At 36.1% G+C, this 26,253-nt stretch overlaps 3 protein-coding genes and 1 non-coding gene across 6 annotated transcripts; 2 read left to right on the top strand and 2 right to left on the bottom strand.

The window, feature by feature from the left end:
* Positions 1 to 1,943: 1,943 nt before the first annotated feature.
* LOC122036729 (DNA-directed primase/polymerase protein-like) lies at positions 1,944 to 19,649 on the bottom strand. The gene is made up of 14 exons (XM_042596133.1): positions 19,455 to 19,649; positions 19,202 to 19,332; positions 17,426 to 17,595; positions 17,029 to 17,175; positions 16,725 to 16,776; positions 16,374 to 16,548; positions 15,811 to 15,893; positions 14,132 to 14,338; positions 13,431 to 13,547; positions 12,046 to 12,193; positions 11,753 to 11,860; positions 2,713 to 2,778; positions 2,391 to 2,641; positions 1,944 to 2,141 (listed from the first exon to the last, which is right to left on the bottom strand). Exons 1-14 carry the CDS (start codon positions 19,522 to 19,524, stop codon positions 2,061 to 2,063), a joined length of 1,806 nt encoding a protein of 601 aa, XP_042452067.1. The 5' UTR covers positions 19,525 to 19,649; the 3' UTR covers positions 1,944 to 2,060.
* A 1,865-nt stretch (positions 19,650 to 21,514) lies between these two features.
* On the top strand, positions 21,515 to 22,229 carry LOC122036728 (heavy metal-associated isoprenylated plant protein 39-like). Its single transcript, XM_042596131.1, has 3 exons — positions 21,515 to 21,657; positions 21,716 to 21,791; positions 21,872 to 22,229. Exons 1-3 carry the CDS (start codon positions 21,544 to 21,546, stop codon positions 22,222 to 22,224), a joined length of 543 nt encoding a protein of 180 aa, XP_042452065.1. The 5' UTR covers positions 21,515 to 21,543; the 3' UTR covers positions 22,225 to 22,229.
* A 233-nt stretch (positions 22,230 to 22,462) lies between these two features.
* On the bottom strand, positions 22,463 to 25,479 carry LOC122036719 (F-box protein At4g00755-like). Of its 3 annotated transcripts, XM_042596119.1 has the most exons (6): positions 25,127 to 25,479; positions 24,502 to 24,637; positions 24,233 to 24,414; positions 23,972 to 24,138; positions 22,947 to 23,065; positions 22,463 to 22,764 (listed from the first exon to the last, which is right to left on the bottom strand). In XM_042596119.1, the coding sequence occupies exons 1-6, from the start codon at positions 25,251 to 25,253 to the stop codon at positions 22,653 to 22,655; spliced, it is 843 nt and encodes a 280-aa protein (XP_042452053.1). In that variant the 5' UTR covers positions 25,254 to 25,479; the 3' UTR covers positions 22,463 to 22,652. The 3 variants fall into 3 exon arrangements, with proteins under 3 accessions (XP_042452053.1, XP_042452052.1, XP_042452054.1); XM_042596118.1 differs by having other exon boundaries at positions 24,233 to 24,637; XM_042596120.1 differs by lacking the exon at positions 24,502 to 24,637 and having other exon boundaries at positions 24,233 to 24,454.
* A 338-nt stretch (positions 25,480 to 25,817) lies between these two features.
* TRNAN-GUU lies at positions 25,818 to 25,891 on the top strand. Its single transcript has one exon. It is a non-coding gene; the product is annotated as a tRNA-Asn (tRNA).
* The last annotated feature ends 362 nt before the right edge of the window (positions 25,892 to 26,253 follow it).

Raw genomic sequence — 26,253 nt, 5'->3', positions numbered from 1 at the left:
AAATGCTCAGGGAATATATTATAGGTATTTAGGATTTAAAAGTTGGGTTATAATGAGTTTAAGCTAATAAGATTTCCCTTTTAGGCTCAAGCTTCCCTCATAGGTTATAATATTCAAGATAAAAAAATTTAGGTTCTCACGAGGTATATTATATGTATTTAGGATGTTTTATGAAATTTTTTATTTTTTATTTTTTTTAAAAAAAAAATAGAGTCGAGGCGCCTGGATTAAATACAGACGCCCCAACCAAACATTTTAATAAATCCACGTCATCCGTGTGAGAATGAAACTGTGTAAAGAGCAAGAAAAAAAAACGTGTTTCGTTTCCCTCAAACCTCTCCCATGAGCCCTAGCAGAAGCGGCGCTCAACCCTTCGCACATCGCGAGCCATCGAAGAGTGGGAGAGCTCGCCTCCGCTTCTGCTAGGGTTCGCGGAGAGGAAGGTGTGCGAAGAGTGGGATAGCTCGTGACTTGCGGCAGGAGATGGCTCGTGATGTGCTAAGGGTTGAGCGTCGCTTCTGCTTGGGCTCATGGGAGAGGTTTGAGGGAAACGAAACGCGTTTTTTTTTCTCACCCTTTACATAGCTCAATTCTCACGCAGATGACATGGACGAAACCGCAGCATAAGCACCGTAGCCTAACGTTTCTGTGTGTGTGTGCATATATATATATATTAGTATGATAATTATTTTTTATTAGATTATTATTATTAAAATATCATGAACGGGAGCTTTTGCGTAACGATAAAATTGTTACTTTATGATCTAAAAGTCATGAGTTCAAATCCTAGAAATAACCTCCAGCAAAAAGTAAGGTAAAATTGTTTATAATGGATCATTTTTCAAGACCACGTATGATAAAAGATTCATACACTAGACTGCCCATTATAAATAGATATTTAGTATATTATAAAATAATCTTGTACTTATTTTTGAAAATATTATTATTTTAATACATATTTGTAATAAAATTATTGATGAAATTTTATAAGATGAGTACATCAATCCTGATTTCATATATTTCAAGTTTTATTACTCATTTTTGGGAGATTTTTAGATCTATTACTCATTTTTGGAACGAAATCGGCAGATGGACTTAGATTATTCTAATAGTAAAAAAATTTAATTTTGTCTAATATAGGAATGTCCAATGAATTTTATTTGCGATCTTAGATAATAAGTATCATCATCATTTTATTTATAGTAAGCTTACAACTTCATTTTTAATAGCTAGAATGAGTGGGAAAATAATTGGGTTGAATACATTGTATCACATTTGTGTTTGATATAATGTGTCTTATAATTCAACCTGAGTTAAAAATTATAATTTCTAAAAAATTACTCAACATACACATTCTAACAAATACAAAATCGTGATTGATACAACTATAAATTTAACTTTAAAAAATCATAACTTTTGATTTAAGTTTAACTATAAGACACATAATAAATCAAATCAAAATTTAATCAATGATCTTTAATTTAATATATTATACATCTCATAATTCAACTGGACAAAAATTATGATTTCTTATAGTTATATCTTACAATTAAACAACTAAGATTTCATATCTATTACATGTTACTAATAGGATCAGCAACAAAGACCAACAATACAATATTCAAAAGATTAACAACAAAAACCAACAACAATGTATTGAAACATAAATTTTAAAAAATTATAACTTTTAATTCAGATTTAATCATAAAACCATTCATTTAAAAAATTATATATTATATGTCCATAATTCAATCCAAATCAATAATAACAAATGTTTGACCATTTCTTCACTCTTTTAGTTTTACAATTAATTCTAAAAATAAGTAATTAATAAATACATCACAAATTCGATGACAAGGAAAAACAGAAAGAAAAATTTAGTAATTTCCATCACCATATTTTCTTTTGGTTTGTTGAATTCAGAATTAAAAATAAAATTCCCAGAAGGATAATAACAGATTGAGCCTTTTATTTTACGTAGCATAGAAAAATAATAATTAATCAACCGAAAAAGGATCAAAGTGAGTTGGTGAATTGTTACAAATTTTTGACACTAGAGATCAACCAATCCCTTCTTCAACCTGTGACACCAGCAGTTCCACATCCATCCACCAGCTGCAGTCTTCAACAGCTTCCTCGTTCTGCAAAGTGGCAAACAATGTGAAACTAGTAAATTATTAAGTCTAATAGATGCTAGGTCACAAATTTCCTTGCTCTCCGTGATTAGTTTGCATATTGTTTAGGGGGCAAGTGGGCAGATCTGATTGATTGTGGTGTCTTTTAAAGAAATCCAGTGGCTAAATCAGACCATAATTAGCCATATAGAATCTTGCATCCTAGCTACTGTTATTCACCGTACACAAATCTAATGAAAATTAGTAAGGTCTAACCTGAATTCCAAAATCAGGTGCATTCCTCGAATTTTCGACACAATCTGCATACTTCATGGCTTCCTGCAACCAGCTATTTTCTTCCATACAGCTTTCGGTAACCAACTTGTCATTGTCATTTGAGTAAAGTTCCAAATGGCTTCCACCAAGATCACCATTGATGTTTGTCATCGTCACCTCAGTTGAATTCAGAAATGGAACATTGTCAGGAATCACATCATGTGGTAATGGCCGTAAAGGAGATCGATAGCCTGTTACAAGTAGTATGCTAAGTAGTGTAAAAAAGCCTGTTCGATAATTATATCAGAATGACAAACCATACCTCTGCAATCAGGATCATAACACTTCTGGTAATACACAGCTCTATGAAGATCCGCAACGTACATAACTGAACCACATTCGGGTGAGACCAATGATAGATATTTACGATGTTAGGCAACTATAATACTGATAAGTAATAAATGAATGTTGAATCACAATCAAGCATGCAACAAGAAGTAGAATCGTGAATTTATAGCCACCCACCTTGAAGCCCTACATGCAATGGAAAGAAAAGAGAGCAAACATTCTAATCACTGACACTCTAAGGTGGGGTAGAGAGGACCAGCAAAATTATTGTCCCAAAAACATTGACACAATCAAAACAAGTATCTCAAGAGACAACTTCAAATCTCAATCTGTACTACCTGGCAAAGGTGCAATATAGCTAGCAGCGGTACATAAGATGCACAGTACAGCAGTCAGGCATACTACTGATGGGATCCAGATTATACGCTGAGCATCAGAAGGGGTCATCATAATTAGAATAGGAGTTACACGAAGGTAAGAGAGGGGGAAACTTCACACTTAATTGGACTTCATTCAATTGTACTCCCGACTTCAGTGGCGGATCCAGATAAAAATTTAAAGGGGTGCTCAAAGAAGACTAAAACAATATTTCTTGCTATCAAATAAATATATCCTAAGAAAAAAGTACTGAATTGATAACGATAATAATATAGATATAAAAATATGTGCATACCAATAAAGTAATTATTTCTTGATACTTGAACTACCAATACCAGGTCTAGGCATATAAACAAGAGGAGGCAACTATATCCTACAAGTGTTCATCTGTTGAAAATGTTGTAAATTTGTTCATTTTCAATTGTGACAAAAATATCCTTCTTAATATATACTACCAAACTGTCATTCATCCACTCATCCCCCATCTCATTATGCAAATCAGTCTTGATAAATTTTATCACAGGAAAAACCCTTTCAATAAAAGCAGTTGCAACTGGTAAAATCAATGCTAACTCGATCAAACCATATACCAACGAAAAACCTATATATTCTTACCCTTTTCAACCATCTTTTTAGCAAGACTTCCCAAATCTTCAATCATAGAAAATTCATCTCGTACATTTTAAATGTAAATCTCAAGTTGGTCCTCAAGTATTACACGATCAGTTAATGAAAAATCCTCTGGATAAAGTTCAGCAAGGCGGAGTAGCTTACCAATGTCAAATTGAGAAAAAGAGTTCAACACAATAGTGATAAAAATTAGTAATCATTTGCCCATTACGTCTGCTATTACCACGAGTTCTCATATTTCTTTCCAGATTTGGTGTTGATGACATCCAAAAAAAAATTCTCCCATTCTTCCTCTCTAAATTTTTGTAATCAAACTTTCATCGTCTTGATCAAACTGATAACTAGTACAATGTTTTGATCCTTTTGTTGTAAGGCAAGCGACAATTAATTTATGATTACCAATAACGATTTCATCAAATGCATCAAAATTCATAACTCTCCATCTTATCAACCAACGACGATACCACTATATTATCATCATTAGTACCACCATCATACACATTTTCAAGCACTTGTAAAATTGAAGTCCATGTAGACATCAAACGGACAATAGTCATGTAATGTGAACCCCAACGAGTATCCCCTGGTCGTCTTAAACTGATTTCCACAAACAATATCTCCTTTCTCCAAACATTCTACAAGTCTGTCATATTCAAGTTGTCTAAACTAGTCTTTCCTTTTACATGAAGCACCAGTAATATTCACAATCATAGCAACATATCGGAAGAAATCACTCACAATTCGATTGCTTTTAGCAACTGCTACAACAACTAGTTGAAGTTGATGAGCAAAACAATGGACATACCTTGCAAATGAATTTTCCTCAATATGAGAGCTTTCAATCCATTATACTTACCTCGCATATTTGAAGCCCCGTCGTATCCTTGACCTCTCAATCTTGATAATGACAACTTATGTTTTGCAAACAATTCATCAATAGCCTTCATCAAAGGAATAACAGAAGTGTCAGATGTTAGGATCCTTCGTACGGCTAGAGAGGGGGGGTGTGAATAGCCGACCCCAAATCGATCGCGTTTCTTCCTACAATTCGTTAGCGCAGCGGAAAAACAAACAAGGAAACGAAAACAAGAAGATCAAACCTCAACGCGTCGATGTAACGAGGTTCGGAGATGATACTCCTACTCCTCGGCGTGTCCGTAAGGTGGACGAAGCCTCTCAATCCGTCGGTGGATGAGTCCCCGGAGAACCGGCTAATAATATACTCCTTGTGGGTGGAGAAACCTCACCACAATCTTTTGCAACAGCAAACAAAGGAGTACAACAATAGAGACAACAAACAAGAACAATAGAAATTGTAAAACACTTGCTTGCCTCTTGTTGTCGACTGGAACCTTGATGAAGCAGCAGCTTCTCCAGCTAGAACACCAGCAAGAAACTCACGCAGAGCTTCAAAGAATACTCAGGAAAGCTCAAGAGCACACCAGCCGCTCAGTAGTGAAGAGCGAAGCTCAAGAAGAAAAGAAGAGTTCGCCTGTAGAAGCCCTCACCCTTTTATACCGCGAAGGAGAAACAATGAAGAAACTAGCCGCGTCGCTAGAACTCGATCGGTCACGGACCGATCAGACTGGCCGATCGGTCCCCCGATCGACCGCCGCACGAGCCTCATCGCGATCGATCGGTGGACCGATCAGATACCGGATCGGTCCACGCATCGATCCCAACTCCGCCGTGCTCGCGACATCGTCTCGATCGGTCCCGCACCGTCAGACCTCGACGGCCTGCGGACCGATCACCGCTTTCTTTCGCCTGTTGGCCGACGGTCACCGATCAAGAATCGAAAGAGCCGAGATGCGATCGGCACCGACCGATCGAGCAACAGACATCGGATCGGTCGGTGACCGATCCGTAGCAATTTTGCCCAAACCAAGTCCCAAGACTTCAAACCAATATCCGGTCAACCTGACCTATTGGTTCATCACGCTTAGCATCCGGTCACTCCCGTGACGCACTCCCAAGTGTCCAGTCCTTTCGACCTACTTGGACTTTCCAACACCGAAGTCCGATCATCCCCGATCCATCCGGATTTTCCAACACGAAGTCCGATCATCCCGATCCATCTAGATTTTCCTCGCCTGGTTTCACTCACCAGACTTTCCAACCGCCTAACATCCCAGTTAGATTTTTCCACCGCTCGGCTTCACTCACGGGACTTTCCACACCGCCTAACATCCCAGCTAGACTTTCTCCTTCACCTAGCTTCACTCACTCACTCGGTTTACTCACTGGGACTTTCCACACCGCCTAACATCCAGTTAGGACTTTTCCTCGCGCCAAGCTCCCTGCTTGATTTCTCCGCCAAGTCTCCATACTTGGACTTTTCCATGCAAGTCTCCATACTTGGACTTTTCCCTGCCAAGTCTCCATACTTGGACTTTTCGCGCCAAGCTCCTGCTTGGACTTTTCCAGTTCCAAGTCTCCATACTTGGACTTTTTTAGTGCCAAGCTCCCTGCTTGGACTTTTCCGTTGCCAAGTCTCCATACTTGGACTTTTTCCCGAATCAGGTCAACCAGGTCAACCTTGACCTACGGTTGCACCAATAATCTCCCAAACATCTATTCTTGTCCCATATCAAGAATAGAACTCTCTCACGAGTGTCAAACATCAACATGCAACTCAACTAGGTCAATCTTGACCTAAAGTTGCATCAACAATCTTCCCAAGTCAAACATCAAAATACAACTCGAGTCAAGTCAACTCGAGTCGGGGCAACCAGGTCAACCTTGACCTAAGGTTGCACCAACATCAGACACGCACAATAGCAAGAAATCTTTCAATAACACATCCATGTTTGTTTACGTATCTTAAAATAACTCTCATTTGCTCTTTGACTGAAATGTCTCGATACTCATTAACCATAAGAGAAAATATATTGTCTTTTATATCATTAAGAATGACATTTGTGACTTCAGCAGCACAAGCCCGTGTTAAATCTTTTTGAACTATTGGAGACTTCATTTGATTGTTTACAGGGGCAAACTCATTCATTGTCTTGGCAACCTCTTCATTTATTTGGGTATACCACTCAATCAATTCAAAAAAAAAAAATTACCTCTATTTGAGGAACTCAATGACTCGTCAAGTCTATAGAAAGGCAAACCTTGTTTCAAATGAAAGCTTGTAACATCCAAAGTTGTCGTTAATCGAGTGCGATATACAATCTCCATTCCATGCCCTTGTGCTTGTAGCAAATGTGACACGCTTTGTCATTGATTTTGAAAAGCCTCAAGTTATGTCCTTGCATCATTGTGAGCACTAGCTACACCACCAACATGTGTTAAATACTTCCATTGCTTTTCTCCAATTATTCATCCCTGAATTAGTAAATGCCTAATCTCCAACTCGACATCCTCTATGAGAATTTTTAAAGAAATAGCACCAAAAACAAAAAACTGCATCTTTTGATATGTTGTACTCTAACCATGAAAATTTTTTAAACCAAGCAATTTGAAAACTTCTATGCTCTTTACCAAATTATCTTTAGGGATAACTATGGCCAAATGGTTGACAAGGTCCTCTAATTAAATATTCTCTTCAAATATGATCTCTGAAAGGAAGCCTTGGCGCAACGGTAAAGTTATTGCTTTGTGACCAAAAGGTCACGGGTTCGAATCCTATAAATAGCTTCTTGCAAAAAGTAAGGTAAGGCTGCGTACAATGGATCCTTCCCCGGGACCCCGCATAACGGGAGCTTAGTGCACTGGGTTGCCCTTTCGAATATGATCTCTAATAGAAACATCAAATTCATTAATTGGTTTGTGTAGCCTTGGATCACTAACAACATCTTCCGGGTTGAATTCAACGTAAGAATGTTTTCTCTTACTATTTTCTACATTAGAACTCTTAGAAGACTAAACACTTTGTTTTAAAAATTTCCCCATAACCTATGTCAATTTATCAAAATTATTGATTTATGCAATCAACATAGAAGTTATAGTACTACCAAGTATAAATCACGAAATTAGGAATCAAATGAAATAAGGAACCAGATTCACCTAAATTGAAGGGATTTTGCTTGTAGTGGAGGATCAACGACGGAGCACAGCAGTAGCGGCGTTGACAGAATAGCAGTGGCGTTGACGGAACAATAGTGGTGTTGACAAAGTGAAGAGGCGACATAGATGAGGTCAACGGTTTAAGGGAGCAATGATGAGATCTCTTAGAGATTAGGGTTTTTGGTTTGAAGAGATCGTGGATCATGGCTGGAAAAAGGGATGATTCATGGGAAGGTTCGGCTGTGGTTTTTTTAGTGGCACTTTTTTGAAAAAATCCAATAAATTTGAAAAATCACAATTGTACCCTTTATTTTTTTTTCTAGAAGCAAGGGGGTGCTTCCGCACACCCTCGCATCCCCTTGCCTCCGCCATTGCCCAACTTGAAGGAGAAACATCTTATGGGATCCAGATTATATGCCGAGTAATATTTCTAAGTTCTTCCGAGCAATATGGCTAAGTTCCATCGAACAATATGGCTAAGTTCCACCGAGCAATATGGCTAAGTTTTCTATCGCGCAATATGGCTCAGTTCTTCCAAGCAATACGGCATGTTCCACTGAGCAATACGACTAAGTTCTGCCGAGCCATACGACTAACTTCTTTCGAGCAATATGACTAAGTTCTTCTGAGCAACATGAATAAGTTCTTTCGAGCAGCATGGATAAGTTCCGCTGAGTAATATGATTAAGTTCTTCCGAGCAATATGGCTAAATTCTATTAACATAGCTATCTTCTACTGAGCATCAAGTATAACTTTCACCGAGCATCAAAAGATCCGAAGTTTCTGTTTAAGAGTATGTGGCAAACAGTGAATGGAGAACAAGTAGTGGATGTAAGAGTTGGTTCCCTTGATTCCTTCCTCTCCGTGATCAGTGAATGGAGAAACAAGTAATGGATGTCAGAGTTGGTTTCCTTGCTTCCTTCTTCTCCATACGTGGCGATCGGTGAATGGAGAAGTAATGGAAATTAGAGTTGGTTCCCTAGATTCCTTCCTCTCCATACGTGATGATCAGTGAATGGAGAAACAAGTAGTGGATGTCAGAATTGATTCTCTTGATGTCTTCCTCTCAATACATGGCGATCAATGTGTGGAGGAACGATAACGGATTGTCAGAGGCCTCATTTTCACCAATTCACATGGGAAAAAATAAAAGGGCGTGAAATGTCTAACGAGGAGATGCCGCTCACCAAGGGAAGTAAGTCAGAGGTATGGTATTCTTATTCTCATAAACAGAGACAACTCTTCTCCAATAAGCTCTCTTCTTCCTCTTCTTTGCATTTTCTTCTTCTTCTTCCACTTCTTCCGATGACTATCTTGGATCGTGTCGGTAAGCCGGTCCAAGCTCTAATCTATATTACATCTTAGGATATTGAACTTCGCAAGTTGGAAGGCCGACATAGCTTTCTAGAGAAGAGGAGCCCAAGCTGACGGAAAATGTAACGCCCGAAAATTCTCAAAACTATTTTAGAAATATTCTATTATTTTTCTGGAATCTTAGGATATTTTTACATAATTTTTTAGAGTAGCGGAAGTAGCAAAAACAAATAGAAAACGAAAACGGCCTAAACGGGAATTGAACCCGAGACCTATGGTTTACGGGTAATTCTAGTAACCAGTTGAACCCAGCAGGGCCGTGCTGAAAGGAAAGGGAAACATTTATATTTAAGTTTAAAATTGGCCGAAATACCCACTTAAAATAAATAGAAAACTTGAGTGGGTTTGGTTTATTTCTTTGGTTCGGGAATTCTCCACCGAGACCTCACCTTACACGCCGCCCCCTCTCCTTCTTCCTCTCGGCGCCAACCCTAGGGTTCTCTCCCTAGGGCCCTAAGAGCACCTTCCGGCAGCGATTCCAGCACAAGAACGTTCCCCTCCGCGAGAAGAACGCGTTGGAGCGGGGAGATTGTCGAAAGGATCGTCTCCACCGGAATTCTAGCGAATAGAATTGTAAGGAAATTAGCATACGAGGTAAGAAACCCCTCACCTGCAGTATAAGTAGCTTCCGTGTGAATTCCATGTTTTAGTTTAGTTATATGTAGACTTTCGGCACAAGGATGCGAATTAGTGCATACTAAGTGTTCGATTAAATTATTTAGCACAGAAAAATGCAACTTAGGCATTTTAATAGCTATAAGCATTTAAATAGTTTAGTTTAAATGGGCCAAGAGGGTCGGGTCGGTACAGTTTCGGACCTTTGTTCTTCTTGAATTCGAAGCATAGAAGCGATTAATTGCAGATTTTATTTTATTTTATAGTGCAGACAGGATTAGATATCCATTGGGCTGGACTCCCATAGTCGGTCCCTAGTTTTAAATAACCTAGTAAACCTTGCTAAATTCGGGATTTGCAACCCCGGGTTTAATTGAGGATGCGCGCATAGCATGTACAGTTGTCGGGCCCATTAGCAGTATGATTATGTATTTTAATCTATTATATTATAGTTTTTCAAAACTCACAAAGATCAGTTATGTTAGTTGAGTTTGAATTCAGTTCCAGACTAGTTTAATTCATGTTCAGCTCAGTTTTCCTTGTTGTTACACATGATAGTTATGGTTAGCTTTGTATGCTATGCTTTAGTCTTCATGTTCAGCTTTTATTACACATGTTTAGATGATAGTATGCCATGACTAGCTTTGATTTCTATGTATGATAACATGCCATGTTTCAGTCTAATCAGTGCACTTTCAAACAGCATGTTTTAAAAGCATATTGCATCGAATGCATGTTTTAGTGAGGTAGATGGTTTCTTACTAAGCGAAAGCTTATAGATACTTTCTTTTCCTTATACTGCAGATAAAGGTAAAGGAAAGATGGACTAGCGGAGGCTGGAGGACAATGCTACGAAGATGTGTGTGGGCAGGAACTTGGAAAGAAGATCTTAGGGAACTCTAGCAAGCTTTGTTTAAACATTAGTACTTTTTAGTATTTTAGCAATTTGCACTTTAGTATGTTGATCGCTATGAATTAGTTAACCATGCACTCTATTATGCTTAGAACATTGTTCTTTATGATGTTAGAATGTTAGTTGTGGTTGTTAGAGTGTTTCCTAGCCATCTTAGAACATGTAATGTGATTGAGGCACGAAATAGTGCTGAAATCAGGGGTTCTGGTTCGAAATCAGAAACCCAGATTGATCAGAGTTGGGTTGTGCCACTGGATCGGTCAGCTGACCGATCCAGTCGCGAACAGAGAGTTAGCGTCTGTTATGGATCGGTCAGCCGACCGATCCAGATGCGAACAGAGAAGTACAAAGCTCACTGATCGGTCAGCCGACCGATCAGTGAGCCACTGGATCGGTCTACCGACCGATCAGTGTACTCCTGGATCGGTCGGTAGACCGATCCAGCCGCATACAGAAGCGAGATGGCTTGTGGATCGGTCAGCCGACCGATCCAGAGTTTCTCTCCGTGCCGGTATCAAGCTGGATCGATCACTGGATCGATCCGACAGCCCAATCGATTCATGGATCGATTGAAATGCCTGATTACAGCTAGCAGGATATCCGAGAGGTATAGATTATCTTCCCTAGCATGTGTACAACTCCTAGGTACACCTAGAATATTAAGTTCAGATTTTGCAGTAATCAGTTTAGTAAAATTTTAATCAATCCAGATTTCCGCAATAGTAATTTAGCACAGCATAATGTAGCGATCGGCCTCACAGCCTAGTCAGTAGAAGGCGGGTCGTTACAGAAAAAGAGACCATCAACTACCAAAACCAGTCCAGTCCCAAGTTTGACTATGAGACCTTAAACCATGATACAAGTTTGACTATGAGACCTTAAACCATGATACAGACTTCAAAATAATGTATTAGAAGCCAAAAATGACACTTCAGAATATTTATACCGCAATGATTCTAATTCTTGAGAAGACCATTTGATAGAATAGATTTGAATCAACTATTAACAGAAAACAACAAAACCACAGCAAGTTGAGCAAACGTTGTACACAAGGAAAGATTCTAGAGCAATGGTCAACAAACAAGTTACCATGATTGCTTTTATGTTCTCTACCAATCCTCTCACAATATCTGCTTCTTAACATACTGTAAACAATTAGACCGTGTGATGAAAACCAATACCAACTTCGAATTTTTCCTGGAACAAAAAAAATCATCAAGTCAATACCAGATTTATGTAATCATGAAACCATAAATACCTATACCAAATGTCGAACTGTATGTGAGGTAGCAACATATACCAGCAGCCAAATCCAAGGGCCCCAAAAACATAAATACAAAAAATTCAGGAGGCTCATTACATAAGAGTATCTAAAGGAATACCTAAAGCATTCCCTGATGATGCTATATATTCCACAAATGCATCTAAAGCTGGAAATGGAGATTTTCCTGAAGTAAATGTGTTTGGGAAATCACTTCTATATACATCAAATGCAGCATATTGTGAAACATCTTGAGCTTGTTGTTGAACCTGATCTACAAACAATCAAGACTTAGAAAGCACAATACTAAGAAAATTAAGAGGCAACAAATTCAATAGAAAGTTAGAAACACTAGATGAAAACTGGTTTCATTAGGTCACACTCTGTTTTAAGAAATACAAAGAAGGAATTGCTATGTAATAACAACCAAGACTTTTAAAAGAGCACAATGGTGATAAAATGAAGAGGCAAAAAATTTTTACACAAACAATTGCACAGTGTTGATTTCATAAGGCACCACATTATCTTAAACAATAGAATAAAAAATTGAAAAAAAAAGTATATCAATCAGAATTTCTTAAGAACAGGTCTGAAACATGATAAAGACAAGCACTTGCCATTGCAAACATCACAGCATTCTCTGGTAAACCATGACATGATTACTTACACAGCAACTCAAAACACCATGAAATGCCAGATTACATTCGACATTTGCTGCTCAAACATTGTGCCATTTCAGAACCAGATTGTTACAGCACAACACTACTAAGAAATGTTACACTCCTAACTAACTAAGAAATGACACGATTTTGCACCTTGTGTGATAAGTGAACATGTTGTTTAGATTAATTGATTCCCATTATACTATAGAAGGATCCATGCGATGATTTATGGATATCAGAAATGATTTTTACAAGTTAATAGTGTGTATAATTGGATATTTATTTAGGAACCAGAACTTGTAGATTGAAAAAGTAATAAGCTATTTTCAATCAGAATAAAGAAGGAAATTGTATCTATAGCAGAATTTCAAACTACATCATTTCTTTACGCTGAGAAAAATGGCTCTTGATGAACTCTATAGTTCTAAAGTGACATACTATTCTTGGAAACCTCAATAAACTATGTCCTACTGTTTATTGAGATTAGTATTTTTTTTTATCGAGTAACCAAACTAATACTAAAAACATCATTTCAAAAGAGTTGAATAGATATAGATAGGCGGTGTTAAGTCATATGTATTCAAATACAGTAGTTTGCTGGAGGAAAATTATATTATGACAATCAAACAGTTCATATCAGTAAAGTGCTGAAGTCTTTTCAACTCAACAATATCATTCAGTATTATTATATTGTCTCGCGTACTAAAGTAGGTTAGGCCACCCTATGATATTTGTTCCTAATATAAACTTGGCAAAACTATTGACTACACCATACAGTAAAAATTTCTTCGATCACTTGGTAAAAAAAATCTATGAAGAAGATAACACACAAATAGTAGATAACCTCAAAATCAAAGCACAAGGTTTTTCTGCAATCCGCATCTATTTGACAAACTAAAAGTTTACTGCAATCACAGTCCATTCTGCAGATTAAGGATTCCATGAACACGTCCTGTTTACTCTGTAATAGAATAATGAAGGAAAAATGAGATAAATCATGAATACTGAGCTTGAATGAGCTAATAAAAAAGGAGAATGAAGGATGTAAGACAACTTTAGACTACCTGTATAATTTGCATCAGTCTTGCAATAGAAGAATTAGTGAAGTCAATGGAATCAGGTTATTGTACCGAGTCAAGTGAAAATTCAAATGAACATATAAGCCACCTAATCAGCCTAGTAGGAGGTACACCCAACACAGTAAAAATTGTCAAGTCTTAAATGTCCTGCGATTATGATCAGAATTTTTCTCCAGAAGGAATTTTCTTATCTATTTTCGCTGGTGTTGGAAATGCACATGCAAATAAGATGATTAATTCAATTAAAATACTAGAAATTTTCTCACAAAAAGAATTTGTGGTTTGTGATTCAAAATCTATCTAATGAGTACAAATACAGATAAGTCCAACACAAACAAGTCATAATAATATGACCTGTTTATTGTACAACTGAAACAAAGTTACAGGAGAAAAGCATAGGCTGCAGTTGCCATTTTCCTAAATAGGTAAAAAGTAGCAGCAACATTATTGAAGAAGACATACTCACCATGTTCTTACATTTAAAGCGTTCAGTAGGCAAAAGAAAAGAATTCTTCCCGGCCTTTGAAGAGAAAGCTAGACGGAAACAACGATTTCGAGAATAGACAGCATTGTCAAGAAAAGGCTGACGATCAGAAGAGCTAGCGTCTTTCTTGACATACAATTTGTCAACCTGCGGGGCACTTCCCCTTTGACTGGTGATACGAGAACACACCTAATCAGCAAAAAGTGAGAGTCATATATACATTTTACATAAAGGGCAGCCCGGTGCACGAAGCTCCCGCCATGCAGGATTCCGGAGAAGGATCAATTGTACGTAGCCTTACCCTGTATTTTGCAAGAGGTTGTTTCCAAGATTCGAACCCGTGACCTTTTGGTCACATGGCTACAACTTTACCGTTGCGCCAACTTTACCGTTATATATACATTTTACATAACTAAGCAAAAAATACAAAATATCCAATAATTAAAATTGATGAAATTATAAACAAAGCTTCCAACAATACTCCCTTTTAGTAGGAATAATTTGACAATTTATAAATTAGGACAAATAAAGAAATTCAAATATTGTCAGTGACAACCTTGCAAATCTGAGGTTTTCGTTTTCAATTATTTTATGCAACCTTTTGTTTCAGCAGCTTTAGGTCTTTCATCTATCAAAATTCTAAACAAGGTAAAGAAAGCAGGTGCATGTAAAACAGCATAAGCAGTCCAAAGGGACATAGAAATCATTCTAACTTGTAAAAATACTCTGTTTTCATTTTCCAGTTATAAGATATAACTCTAACATAATTGTTCAGACTACTTTATGAAACAGTTAATTTCCCAAATTGGAACTCAAACCTTTTAAGTAATTTGATTAATCAGGTAGAAGCAAAGAAGCTGCTACACAGCTAAACCTGCAAATCAAGCCTAAATCTCATGCAATCATAATAAATTTTCAGTCCAGTGGCATAATGAATATAAAACAGCATAAAAAATTCCAAGAGGTTCTCAAATATCATAATAAAGTCATTGTTGGACAAATCCACTATCAACATTTATTCTCCTGGTTACGCCCAACTATAATTGATTGTTAATCAGTTGCTTGTCAGACAGGTATTCTCTAAATTCGAACTTGAACATTTAAATACTTAATATCATGACAAAGCTATCAACTGATGCCACCAGTGTCAATTTTACAGTTGTAGTTGCTTTGGGTCAGGTGGCATGGCAGGGTCAGAAGCATCTGACATAAGTTGCATAGGAAAACTACTTACTGTTATTCTTAAAAGAAATGGATTCACTTTATAACTAAGGAATTAATATGACATGGACCTTGGGAGAAACTTCTCTTCAATCTTGTAAGTGGAAACATTAATGGCGTCTTACAAATTTTTACAAGGGACTTGAGCTAACAAATTTTGAGGCAAACAACTCTATAGGCAGAAATATTTTACGAGAATAATTAGAATAAGATGTTCTACTAATAAGATTTTTATTCATTACAAAAACCTATACTTCCTGAACCGGGAAAACCCCAAATGAGATTCTCTCTTTTTTGAAATATAACAAAAACTTGCTTGGAATATAAATTGGTCACTATAGTTAACAAATTTATGTAGAAATAATAACAATGAGAAATTTCTTGATATCATAAAAGTTACAAGAATGTAGAAAACAATGACTTTATAAATCTTCAAGTACCTCCATAACAAATGCACCAACATGTGAGTTGTCCTTGAAGGCAACTCTTGGTATGCGAATAATCACATGGCGTGAAAATTTTACTGCAAAATAAAATTTACTTTATCCAAATTGAACAATTAACTCATGGTTTATAAGTGCAAATGTAATCAGTCCTATGCTAGTTTCTTTGGACCAACAATTCAGAAGAAATAGGCAAAAAAAAAAAGTTCAAGAGAATGAATTCCATATGAATAATAAGTTAATACAGTTTAATATCACACAATAATTGTACATTTCAAAACTGTTTATGTTTTCTAGTCAAATCTTGCATAACATAACACCTCCAATTATATCAATGCATTATAAAAGTGAACATTGATGATCATGATAATACTGATTAGACATATGAAGGTAATGCAAATCTATATACAAATTGGATCTAACTAATATCAGAACTAGGATATAGGTAGATTGCATCATAGAAAGTAACAGATACCTGACGTAACAGAAAAAATGTTAAGACAAAAAGGACAGATTACAGTAACAGACAATATGTAGATGAACAAACACAAATAAGATACCTGACGTGGATGAATCAAGTTCTATGATCCATCCATTATTTCCTTCAATTGAATACTTGTCAAATAAGAGATCGTAAGTAAATGATACCAAAATGTCCACCATTTCATCAACATCTTTGTCAGCATTGACTTTCTTATCAAACTCCAAATCAAAATATAAGTGGCAAGGCATACCCTGTCAAAATTAACTTGTGAAAAATAAAGTTATTTTTAGCATATTACAAATTTAAAAAAGAAAGGCATGTATGGTATTATAAAGAAATTAATCAAACGAGTGATTCTATTTCATATGATTAAGTAGCATGCTTGTCATTTTTACTCCTTTACACATGCTAGGAGGTAAACTATCACCTCTTGAATGACTTCGTAGTGATGACGTAACTTAGAATCCATACCTATATACCTGCAATGGAAAAATAAGCTTTCACATTCTACAGAAACTAATTCAGACAAACTACTGAAAAGGAATTATGGTAATTTGAGTGTTTTAACATATTGCTATATAGTGTCCAGAAAATGCTCCAATCATGTTTTTATTTTGAGTTCTCAGGTAATTCTACCTTTGCAATCAGAAGAACATATGAATGGTCTTAGTGAATAAATAGCATTCAAATTTAACATTTCAGAGTATGAAAAGTCAGCATCACATGGTAACCTTGTCCAGAATTCATTGTATGTAGAGGCAAGAAACCTTCTTTGTCCACTCAAGTGATCTTGATAACTAAACAGTTTAGCTTGCGTATGCCCTTTCAAGAATCTGATTGCTTCCTCTTGTCTTGGGAAAGTTGCCCAGACACCTTTCCTGTATAAGGTGTAACAATTAACTGAGACAATGAACAAAATTTAGTTCAAAATATTATATTTTAAAATGATGGTCAGCCTTGTATGAACCAACTGGAATTTACCAGTCCAAACAAATATCAACATTCAACCCACTAGGATACAGAATCATAGAGAATAAGAAGAATGCTAGCCATCAATGTTATAACAACAATATAGTGGTATTGGGAGGAGAGAAAAAGCATCTAACAGGGTGTAGCATAAAGAGTTACCTTGAAATGAAGTCATTTTCTTCATTGAGATCAACATGAATCTCATGCAACAATCGAAGCAATCGTGATGGTCTTTTAAGTGGGACTCCATGTGGAGACCCATAAAAAATAATAGGAGAAATCTGCTTTCCGCTCTTTAGTTTGATTGCTGCAGACATATATGCACCATGCTGAGAAGATGAATGACAGAATTAACAATGATTATAATTTTTAAAAGTTTGATGACTAAAGGTTGCAATACTAACATCTTATGGAAATTAAGTGGCTAAGAAGTAACTCACATATTCACAAGGTCTTGTTTCAAACTATTCGGGTTACACAAACTGTTCCTCAAAATAAGCACATACATCTTTAGAAAAGTGATTTTATAATATAATACATTATTTAAGATCCCATACCATACTAGATGGCATCATGCAGTACCAAGTGGGTTTGTCAAAATATATCGATCCAATATATTACTAAAATCGAATACTGTTTGACACTAGTAATCTCTTTTTGTTGCATGCACCGATCATGTTGATGACTATCATAGCAAGCCAATACCAAGCATGCCTTGGCATACTACAATACGTGTTAAGGTGAATTCTAGTAATGCTTCTTTTTTAGCCTTGTTTCTCTCAAATTTTAATACGATTACCTAATAATTTTTTTTATAAGTAAATAAGTTAAGTGAAAAAATTATAATAGTACACATGAATTCAATCTGACATGCATTGAATTAAAATAAAATAAAACCATTTTAAATTTAATTACTAATTGATATATCCTTACCAATTTTTTTTTAAAAAAAAACTACTTGACAAAGGATTAAGTGAGTATTCATTAAAATTCATATCGCAATACTTTAACATATGTCAAAATTGAAGCCTGTTTGCCAAAGCATGCTAAGTGTCAGCACAATATGATGCTCAATCGACAAAACAATGCTATTCTAGTTGTAAATCAGAACATTATTCCATAGAATAATACTTCAATAATTGCCCCCAAGCTTATAGTTGACTTTCCTTCTTCATTTCCTTCTATCCTTCCCAATTTACCAACAACAACATGCATCAACACTCCAACATAGTAATGAAAACGTATTGTTCCAATCAAAAACAAAAAGTTTGACATGGGTAGAGATTTCAACCCTTGATAAAATAAATAAAGAAACTATTCATATAATAAATTGGCCCTAACAAAACAATGATTTATCATCTTCTTATTGTTACAAAACTCTAAGAAAATGATTCACCTGATAAACCAATGAAACTAACTGACTTGGTAAACGTGGAAAATATTTCTTATGACCACAATGCTAGGATGCAAGTGTGTAACTACATGCACATAAGTTCAGAAGAAACCCGACATATATCATGTTTTCTACAACGTTGGAGAGAAAATTGGTCAAGTGTGCTGTTAAATATGAGAATTGATCTTAGTTAATGATATTAATGATTCCGTAACAATGCTAAGGTGATTAAATGGATCTGAAATTCTGAATGCCCTTCTAGTTAGGAAGCATCACTATAATCCTCTGAGAATAACATTGCATAACTGAGATAAAAGTTATGGATTAACCATGACAAAGGAAATTCTGCAACACATCCATCATTACAAGATGAAGAAGAAACAGTGTAACAATAACTAGAATGGCAACAGGAGAAAAATGGTGACAAGTTCAAATACAAAATTCACAGAAGGATCGACATCAGACTTCTTTCTGGCAATAAGTAATACATGTAGAGAAATTAGACTTCCACTTTAATGCGAAATGAGAAATGCAGCAAATACCTTCTCTTTTTCACCCGAATCCTTACAGGATCGCTTAGATGAGCTTGGCATTGAAACTTCAGGCGCCTCCCCTCTCCCCGAGGTCGCCTTGAGTCTCGCGACCGAGAGCCTTCTTTCTCTGACTGCCGATTCTGGCACATAAATATCTCCCAAGATCAAGCCGGTTACAGAGAAAGAGACCAAAATCAGGCCTCAAATGATTAAACTAAGGATAACCAAGGAATCGAAATGGCGATTAATTAGGGTTTATCACCGGGGGTGGAGACTCCGCACTTGAAGCAAGCGAAGAGTCGGTCAGCGTCGTCCTTTGGGTCGTAGGCCATCTTTGTGAGACAAGGGCTGGCGACAGCGATGCCTCCGCTTCGCCCTCCTCTCCCGCCGGAACGGCAAACGAGCAGAAGCGAGAAGATCGGGCAGCCGGTGACTTTCAAAAGAGTTTGAGCGGGAAGAGTGGAAAGAGAGACCAAAAATGGGCCTTCTTGCTTTTCAGAAAAGCCCACGACCTGTTTACCATTTACGGTAAAAAAAAAATAACCCGAACCGACCGTACAAATTAAGAGCCGGAAGCCCACACAGGCCGACTTTTAGATGAAACGGCGTCATCTTGACTATTGCTATCAACGCTAGTTCCACCTAAACGTGCAAGTCAAACATAGCCGTTATAAAAAAATTTAATTTATTTAAAAAAATATATAGAGAGAACGTGTTTTATATTTAATAAAAAATTAGATTAAAATTCATCATAATTTAATAAGAAATATTACTATTTTATTTATTAACAAAGTTTGGTGAACCCCAAATAAAAGTGCGTTAATATTCTTTTTGACTATTAACACTGATAACACTGAAAATATAACAAACGTATTAATCAGATATATAATTCGAAACATAGTTATATTATTGAGATTTTTTTTATTAATTAATTAAATATTTAAAAAAAATCAACCTCATATGTTAGAATTGATAATACTACGAGGAGAGAAACTTCTATAAATATTTTGGGTTGATAATATTAGAAAATATATTTTTCTTAATTTTAAATTCTCGAAGTCACTCTAGTATTACATGAGTACGGGGTGCACTTTTACCTAATTTATGGACGATCTTTTAGCTAAAACTATGTGTAGTCTTTATTCTTATCAATTTAATATCTAATGTTTTGGTGGGCAGTTGCCCCACTTCAATTTTTTGTAACTACCTCTAGTGGTGTATAAAATTATAAAAATATTATAGTCTTACCTCAATAAAAAAATAAAAGTACGAGCAATTATCAAAAATTAAAATTATTTTTTATAGGTCAATTCTTTTTCCCTTAGATCTCCCCACCTGATATAAGAGTCTAGGTTACGCAACGCATGTGCATAAATGATAATCCCAGTTAGTCTCATTGACTATGGGTGACCGACTTGGCCTCACGAAAGTTTTCCATTAACCATCAGGATAAATCGGAAAATACATGCGACAGCCAGCTCAGAGGTCCAACATCCTTTAGTTGCGCCCTCCATTTAGAAGAAAAAATAATCGTAAATTCTTAGGAGGCGAGATCCTCTGGATCATTTTTGTGATCCAGATGATGCTCCCTTTACATGTATTGATAAGGATAAATGATCTCCACCTATTTTATAAATACGGATCATCCATCCCTATTAATATATACAAAAGAAGCATCCTCCATATCACAAAAAATAGTTCAAAGGCTTTCCTTTCGATTCTTAGGTGATAACATGGATATTTTATCCCATAGACACATAAATTGTTTTTATGGAAAGTGACTAACGGAGACAGAAAACACAAAACAAAAACAATGGCTTAAATTAAAATACTTTACATAAAAAACAAAGTGTTTGTTGTTATTAAATATTTTTGCTACATCTTAACCTCACTGATGGATTGATTGTTTGTGACAAGACACCAACTTCATCTTATATTTTAATGTGCTGTAATTATAATAATAATTCTTCGATGAGTTGAAGTTCAAAAAGAAGAAACAAAGTGATGGATTGAAATATGATTAGGTTAATGCCATGAGAGAGTATCACTTTAAATAATTAAAGCTTAATTAAATATTAATTTTACATTTTTTTCATTTTATTGCCACATTACCTTCCTCTTAGATATTGATTATCAACTATAAAGAATTCGTTGTCTACTAAGAGATCAAGTCGAAAATGGATTGATCTCTCTCTGTTCGATTGATTTAACGCAAAACCTAACTCGAAGAAGTAGGTCATAATCGTGACGAAAGTGGAAGGAAAAAAGAAAGAATAAAATTGTATAACAACAGAAGAGGCATATCGACTATGGCAATTAAGAATTTTAAAATCGAAACCACTTGATGCTCCATGAGAGAAATTGTATTTAGACCCACTCCATCTCTCATCCACTTCGTCTCTAACTTCTCGTACATTGCTCGACTAGCATTTTTTTCCTTGTCTATTGCGAGACAAGATATGAAGGTGAGACTTCATTCTTTATTTGTAGAATGTTTGTGTTTTAATTGCATTTTCTTTGTAGAAAATCGTGGTGAGGGTGGATGTGCCCGATGACAAGGAGAAGGCAAAGGCAATGCAAAAAGTCTCTACTCTTCAAGGTTCTACCTATCTCATTCTTCATTATCGATCGACTTTGTCTTTGCTTAACTTGGTCCCTAGATCTTTATTGTATGAATAGGGATCGAGTCCATTTCCGTTGACATGAAAGATAGGAAGATGACCGTGATCGGAGACGTTGATGCCATTGATGTCGTGGGCAAGTTGAGAAAAGGGTGGCCGACCGAGATAGTCACGGTCGGACCAAAGGAAGAACTGAAAGACGAGGAAACAAAGAAGAAAGAAGAGGAGAAAAAGAAGAAAGAAGAAGAGGAGAAGCAAAAAGAGACTGAAAAGATGATCAAACAAATCCTTTCGGAAAACTATTGTAACCCGTGCATGCCGCCTCAACATAAGAATTGTTACCCTTACGTGCCCATCGAATACTGTGATGAAATTGCGGAAGCGAATCCAAACGTTTGTGTGGTCATGTAAGTTATGTTTAGTCAAAAAAATATTATCCAAATAAAACAAATCAACTATGTAGTTGTTGAATTGATAAACATGCCACTTGAATGAATGTCAACTGTTAATCATTAGAGGATGGTTAGGTTTAGAAGTTGGAGAAGAAACAAAGAAGAAATTAAGGCATGACAAGTGTTTAAGGTCAAACAATAGTATACTAATGTAAAAGAGATTATATTTTTGTATACTTAACACATGAAAGCAACTCTTAATCATGAAAAATATGCCATCTTTTTTTATTTCTCATAGCTTTCACAAACACCATGTCCACAAAATTATTTTGCACAACAAATTGTAATTCAAAAGATGCAAAATTTGAAGAGTCCATTTTCAAGTAATATGGTAAATCAATCCTCGCATTGGATCATACATAACAAACAAAAATTTTGAGTCGTGTATCATACACAACTTCTCCGCAGGTACCATAGTGCCATACTCCCAGGAGTGAGAAGATTAATAACTTGGAAGGGAGGCGAAAGCGATCTTCCAATTGCTTCGACATGGCACACGCTTCAAAATGGCAAAAAAGAGGGGAAAAACATTAACACGTAGTCATGGAGGGATACAATTCATAGAGTTGATCTAGAGAAACATGGCTTGATAAGGATGATGACAAACTAGACACATGCCGGGCAGATGCTTCAGCATAATATCCAAACTTTAGTAGAATAGCACTGGGCAAACAGACTCACCATATGTAAAACAGACCATCTGCTGCTTGCCTCTGGACCCTTTCCATCAGTTCAATCTGCAAGATTCCACCAATGCAGACGACTGGATGCGGAAGTTTGAAAGATTGCAATACATTTTCCTGCACAAATCAGGATGAATTAAAACAGTTACTTTCATGAGGCAAATCTTTTGCCACTAAACATTTGTTCTTTTATTAAGTTAAACCTTGTGTGGATAATACAGATGAGGCAAAGAACATTTTATTTAGATCCTATTTCCTTCTTAGGCAAAAAAAAATGTCTAGGGGAAAAAAATGATAGGGGTATTAGAAAATTTTTCCTAGAAGCAAAATTTCATTCCAATCATTTCCTTGGGAGGGAAGAGGAAGGAGAGCATAAATTTTTCTTTGTTGAAAAGTAAAAAAAAAAAATATATATATATATGGGCTTGAAAAAAAATTGAAATTTTAAGCTCCATTGCATGGGAAGACTTATCCATACAAATCGAACTGAAGCATAATTGAGGCAAACTGAAAGATTTCAACATTATTTTCTTTTCCACCCTCTATTTCTGCCAAGGAAAGAAAGTACCTTGGGAAAATCCTATATCACCTTGCTTGTACCTGGGAGAACAATTAGAAGCAGCCCAAGCTAGCTTCCAATTCCAAGACAATTCGCCTTGGGGTGAAGAATATGAAATTTGAATGGGCTAACAAAAATATTATACATTAAATGATATCTATAACCTGCATTATATGACTATTCAATGACCAATCTATGAACCCTCATAGAAACAAATAAACCAGTAAGATTGTTATGTTGCTATTACTGAATATGCGATTTCACACATGAATAAAATGCTATGATATATGACAGACCCTTCATCTACCCTATACTCATTTTGAACACCAGACACTCTGGCATCAATGCTCTTAGTGAGGCACAACATCACCATTGACCATATATAAGCATCAGACACCTAGAACAATATCCATGACAATGCCAATACTCGACAGACTTTAATATCTGAGATGCTAAGAAATCACCTGTATCATTGCAAATTTGGGAGAAACATATGTCCAGTTGTACTTCTCACTATGATCTAACTGTAGAGATTTGTTGGTGTATGCACTGATAGCTTTTCTTGATCTAGAACCAAAACGAAACCGAACAAATTTTGAGGAATATATGGGATGGCCATCCTGGAAGAAAGCTGCATCAAAGATAATAAGAGAGATAGTATGCACAGAGAAACAATAAATAAGAATTAATGATGTTACTGAAAATTCATTAATGCAACAAAAAACCTTTAAATGGCTGGATTTTTATTTCGTCCACAACACAGAAGTCAGAGATCAATCTGTAGGTAAGAGTTTCAGGCACTGCAGTATCATTTTGTCCACCACTTGACCAATATGAAGGAAGGCCACCTACTATCTCATTTGCCACCAAAGTATTCTGAATGCTTTCAAATGGTTCATCATCAGTGCTGGAAGCAAATATCCCCAGATCAATGCAATCCGTTTTACCTTCAGGAGAAGAAATTAAATGACATAAAAGGGAATATAATATGTGCCTTTTCTCCAGGCTTGTCCAATCATATGAACTGCTACACTCCACATCCGCATTGCTTTCGTTAATGACATTGGAGAAGTTTAATACCTCAGGAAACTTTCTTGTACACAAACTCCTACTAAGACCATGTTCTACAACTGTAATGTGCCAAAAAAGTTCCGTTAAAAGGAGTGTGATACATCGATGTACAAAACTAAGAACCAAATACACGGGTATTTAAATTCCTAACAATTGTCACAAGGTTCAATACAAAATTCTATTATAAACCACAAGCAAATTTACAGATAAATAGACTTCGCTACTAATCATTAAGTTCAACTGGGATGACTATCCTACATTTGACCTTTGCATCAACCAGTGAGCATTGATAAATTTATAATCAGCTTGGTATCGGCTAATCAAATCGTAAACCTGGGACTAACAAAATTCTTGCAATACGTCATTATCCTGATATTGGCAGAAGTGTTAAATTTAATGAAAATGGAAGCAATGTCAGTACATTCGCCATCACTAAGCATATTCCTTTCATTCGCAAATGATACAACAGCAAGGAACAACAACACAAAAAAAACTTTTTTTTCTTCGATATCGAACCAAAGCAAACTCGAGAAGAAAGGAATACGTACCGAACCGACGCCACGATCGCGACACGGCACTAGCCCGCACCAGATCCGCCGGTTCATCTAACCTCGTAAACACGGAGGTAGACGCATCCGGTCCCAGCCATTGTAAGAAATCCCAGCGATTCTCCATCAACAATTCCCGGGAGCCGCCTCCAAGATCAGATCCCGTCAACCAAATCAATACAATGAATTACACGGCCAGCCAGGGAAAAAGAAAGATCCTTCTACTTGGATTCAACAATGAGGACGGAAGCGGAATCCACAGAGCGAGATCATCCGATCGAGAGGGAACCCTAGAAAAAGACGACGGAACTGAAGCCGACCGAGCCCTTCGGCGGCAAAAAGGCAATGGACTAAAATAAAGGAAAATAAAATCATTTTTGAGATTTGTTCTTCAATTTTCTACACCCTTCATGCGTACCCGCTCTTTGATCGGATGAGCGTCGGGTGAAGCCTATAAGAGACCGACAAATGCCAGGGAGATCGGTGTGGGTACATCTTCTCTCGTTGCGCTTCAGAACCAGGTTTCCCATCCTCGTTCAGCTTTATCTTCATTTATTTTTATTAAAAAAATATTTTAAAAAAAAGGACGCCTTCGATTTTTGCCTTTAAATCTGACTAAATCTTTGATTTACAAAGTAATTATTATGATATAATTAGATATAATAAATTAATACCATAATTGAAATAACAAGCTGGAATAGCTCAGTTGGTTAGAGCGTGTGGCTGTTAACCACAAGGTCGGAGGTTCAAGCCCTCCTTCTAGCGCACTAAATTAAGATTTTTATTAAAGGCCCAGTTTTAAAAAGTTTTTTTTTAGAAAAAAACATTAAAAACGCTTCTCTATTATTTCCTTTTTTTAATTCTTCTTCATCTTCTAATAGTTTTTTTAGAAATACAAATTTTAGTTTTATTTATACCTTCTAGCGCACTAAAATTAAGTTTTTTATAAAAAAAAAGGCCAATTTTTAAAAGTTTTTTTTAGAAAAAAAAACATTAAAAAACGCTTCTCTATTATTTCCTTTTTTAATCCTTCTTCATCTTCTAATAGATTTTTTTTGGAAATACAAATTTTAGTTTTATTTATATTGTAAATAATACTTTTAAAGGAACTTTACATTAAAAAAAAC

The sequence above is a fragment of the Zingiber officinale genome, unplaced genomic scaffold (assembly GCF_018446385.1).
Source record: "Zingiber officinale cultivar Zhangliang unplaced genomic scaffold, Zo_v1.1 ctg200, whole genome shotgun sequence".
Taxonomy (NCBI): Eukaryota; Viridiplantae; Streptophyta; class Magnoliopsida; order Zingiberales; family Zingiberaceae; genus Zingiber; species Zingiber officinale.
This window is presented reverse-complemented; position numbering and strand designations above follow the sequence as displayed.

Coding starts and splice junctions, on each gene's coding strand:
- LOC122036729 (XM_042596133.1), bottom strand. CDS start 19,524: ATGGCCTACGACCCAAAGGACGACGCTGACCGACTCTTCGCTTGCTTC. Junction 17,596..19,201: donor ATTCGGGTGAAAAAGAGAAG/GTATTTGCTGCA, acceptor TCATCTTCTCAG/CATGGTGCATATATGTCTGC. Junction 16,549..16,724: donor ACTACGAAGTCATTCAAGAG/GTGATAGTTTAC, acceptor TAATTTTGACAG/GGTATGCCTTGCCACTTATA.
- LOC122036728 (XM_042596131.1), top strand. CDS start 21,544: ATGAGAGAAATTGTATTTAGACCCACTCCATCTCTCATCCACTTCGTC. Junction 21,658..21,715: donor TTGCGAGACAAGATATGAAG/GTGAGACTTCAT, acceptor TTTTCTTTGTAG/AAAATCGTGGTGAGGGTGGA. Junction 21,792..21,871: donor AAAAGTCTCTACTCTTCAAG/GTTCTACCTATC, acceptor TTGTATGAATAG/GGATCGAGTCCATTTCCGTT.
- LOC122036719 (XM_042596118.1), bottom strand. CDS start 25,253: ATGGAGAATCGCTGGGATTTCTTACAATGGCTGGGACCGGATGCGTCT. Junction 24,139..24,232: donor AAAAATCCAGCCATTTAAAG/GTTTTTTGTTGC, acceptor TCTTTGATGCAG/CTTTCTTCCAGGATGGCCAT. Junction 23,066..23,971: donor CCAAATTTGCAATGATACAG/GTGATTTCTTAG, acceptor TGATTTGTGCAG/GAAAATGTATTGCAATCTTT.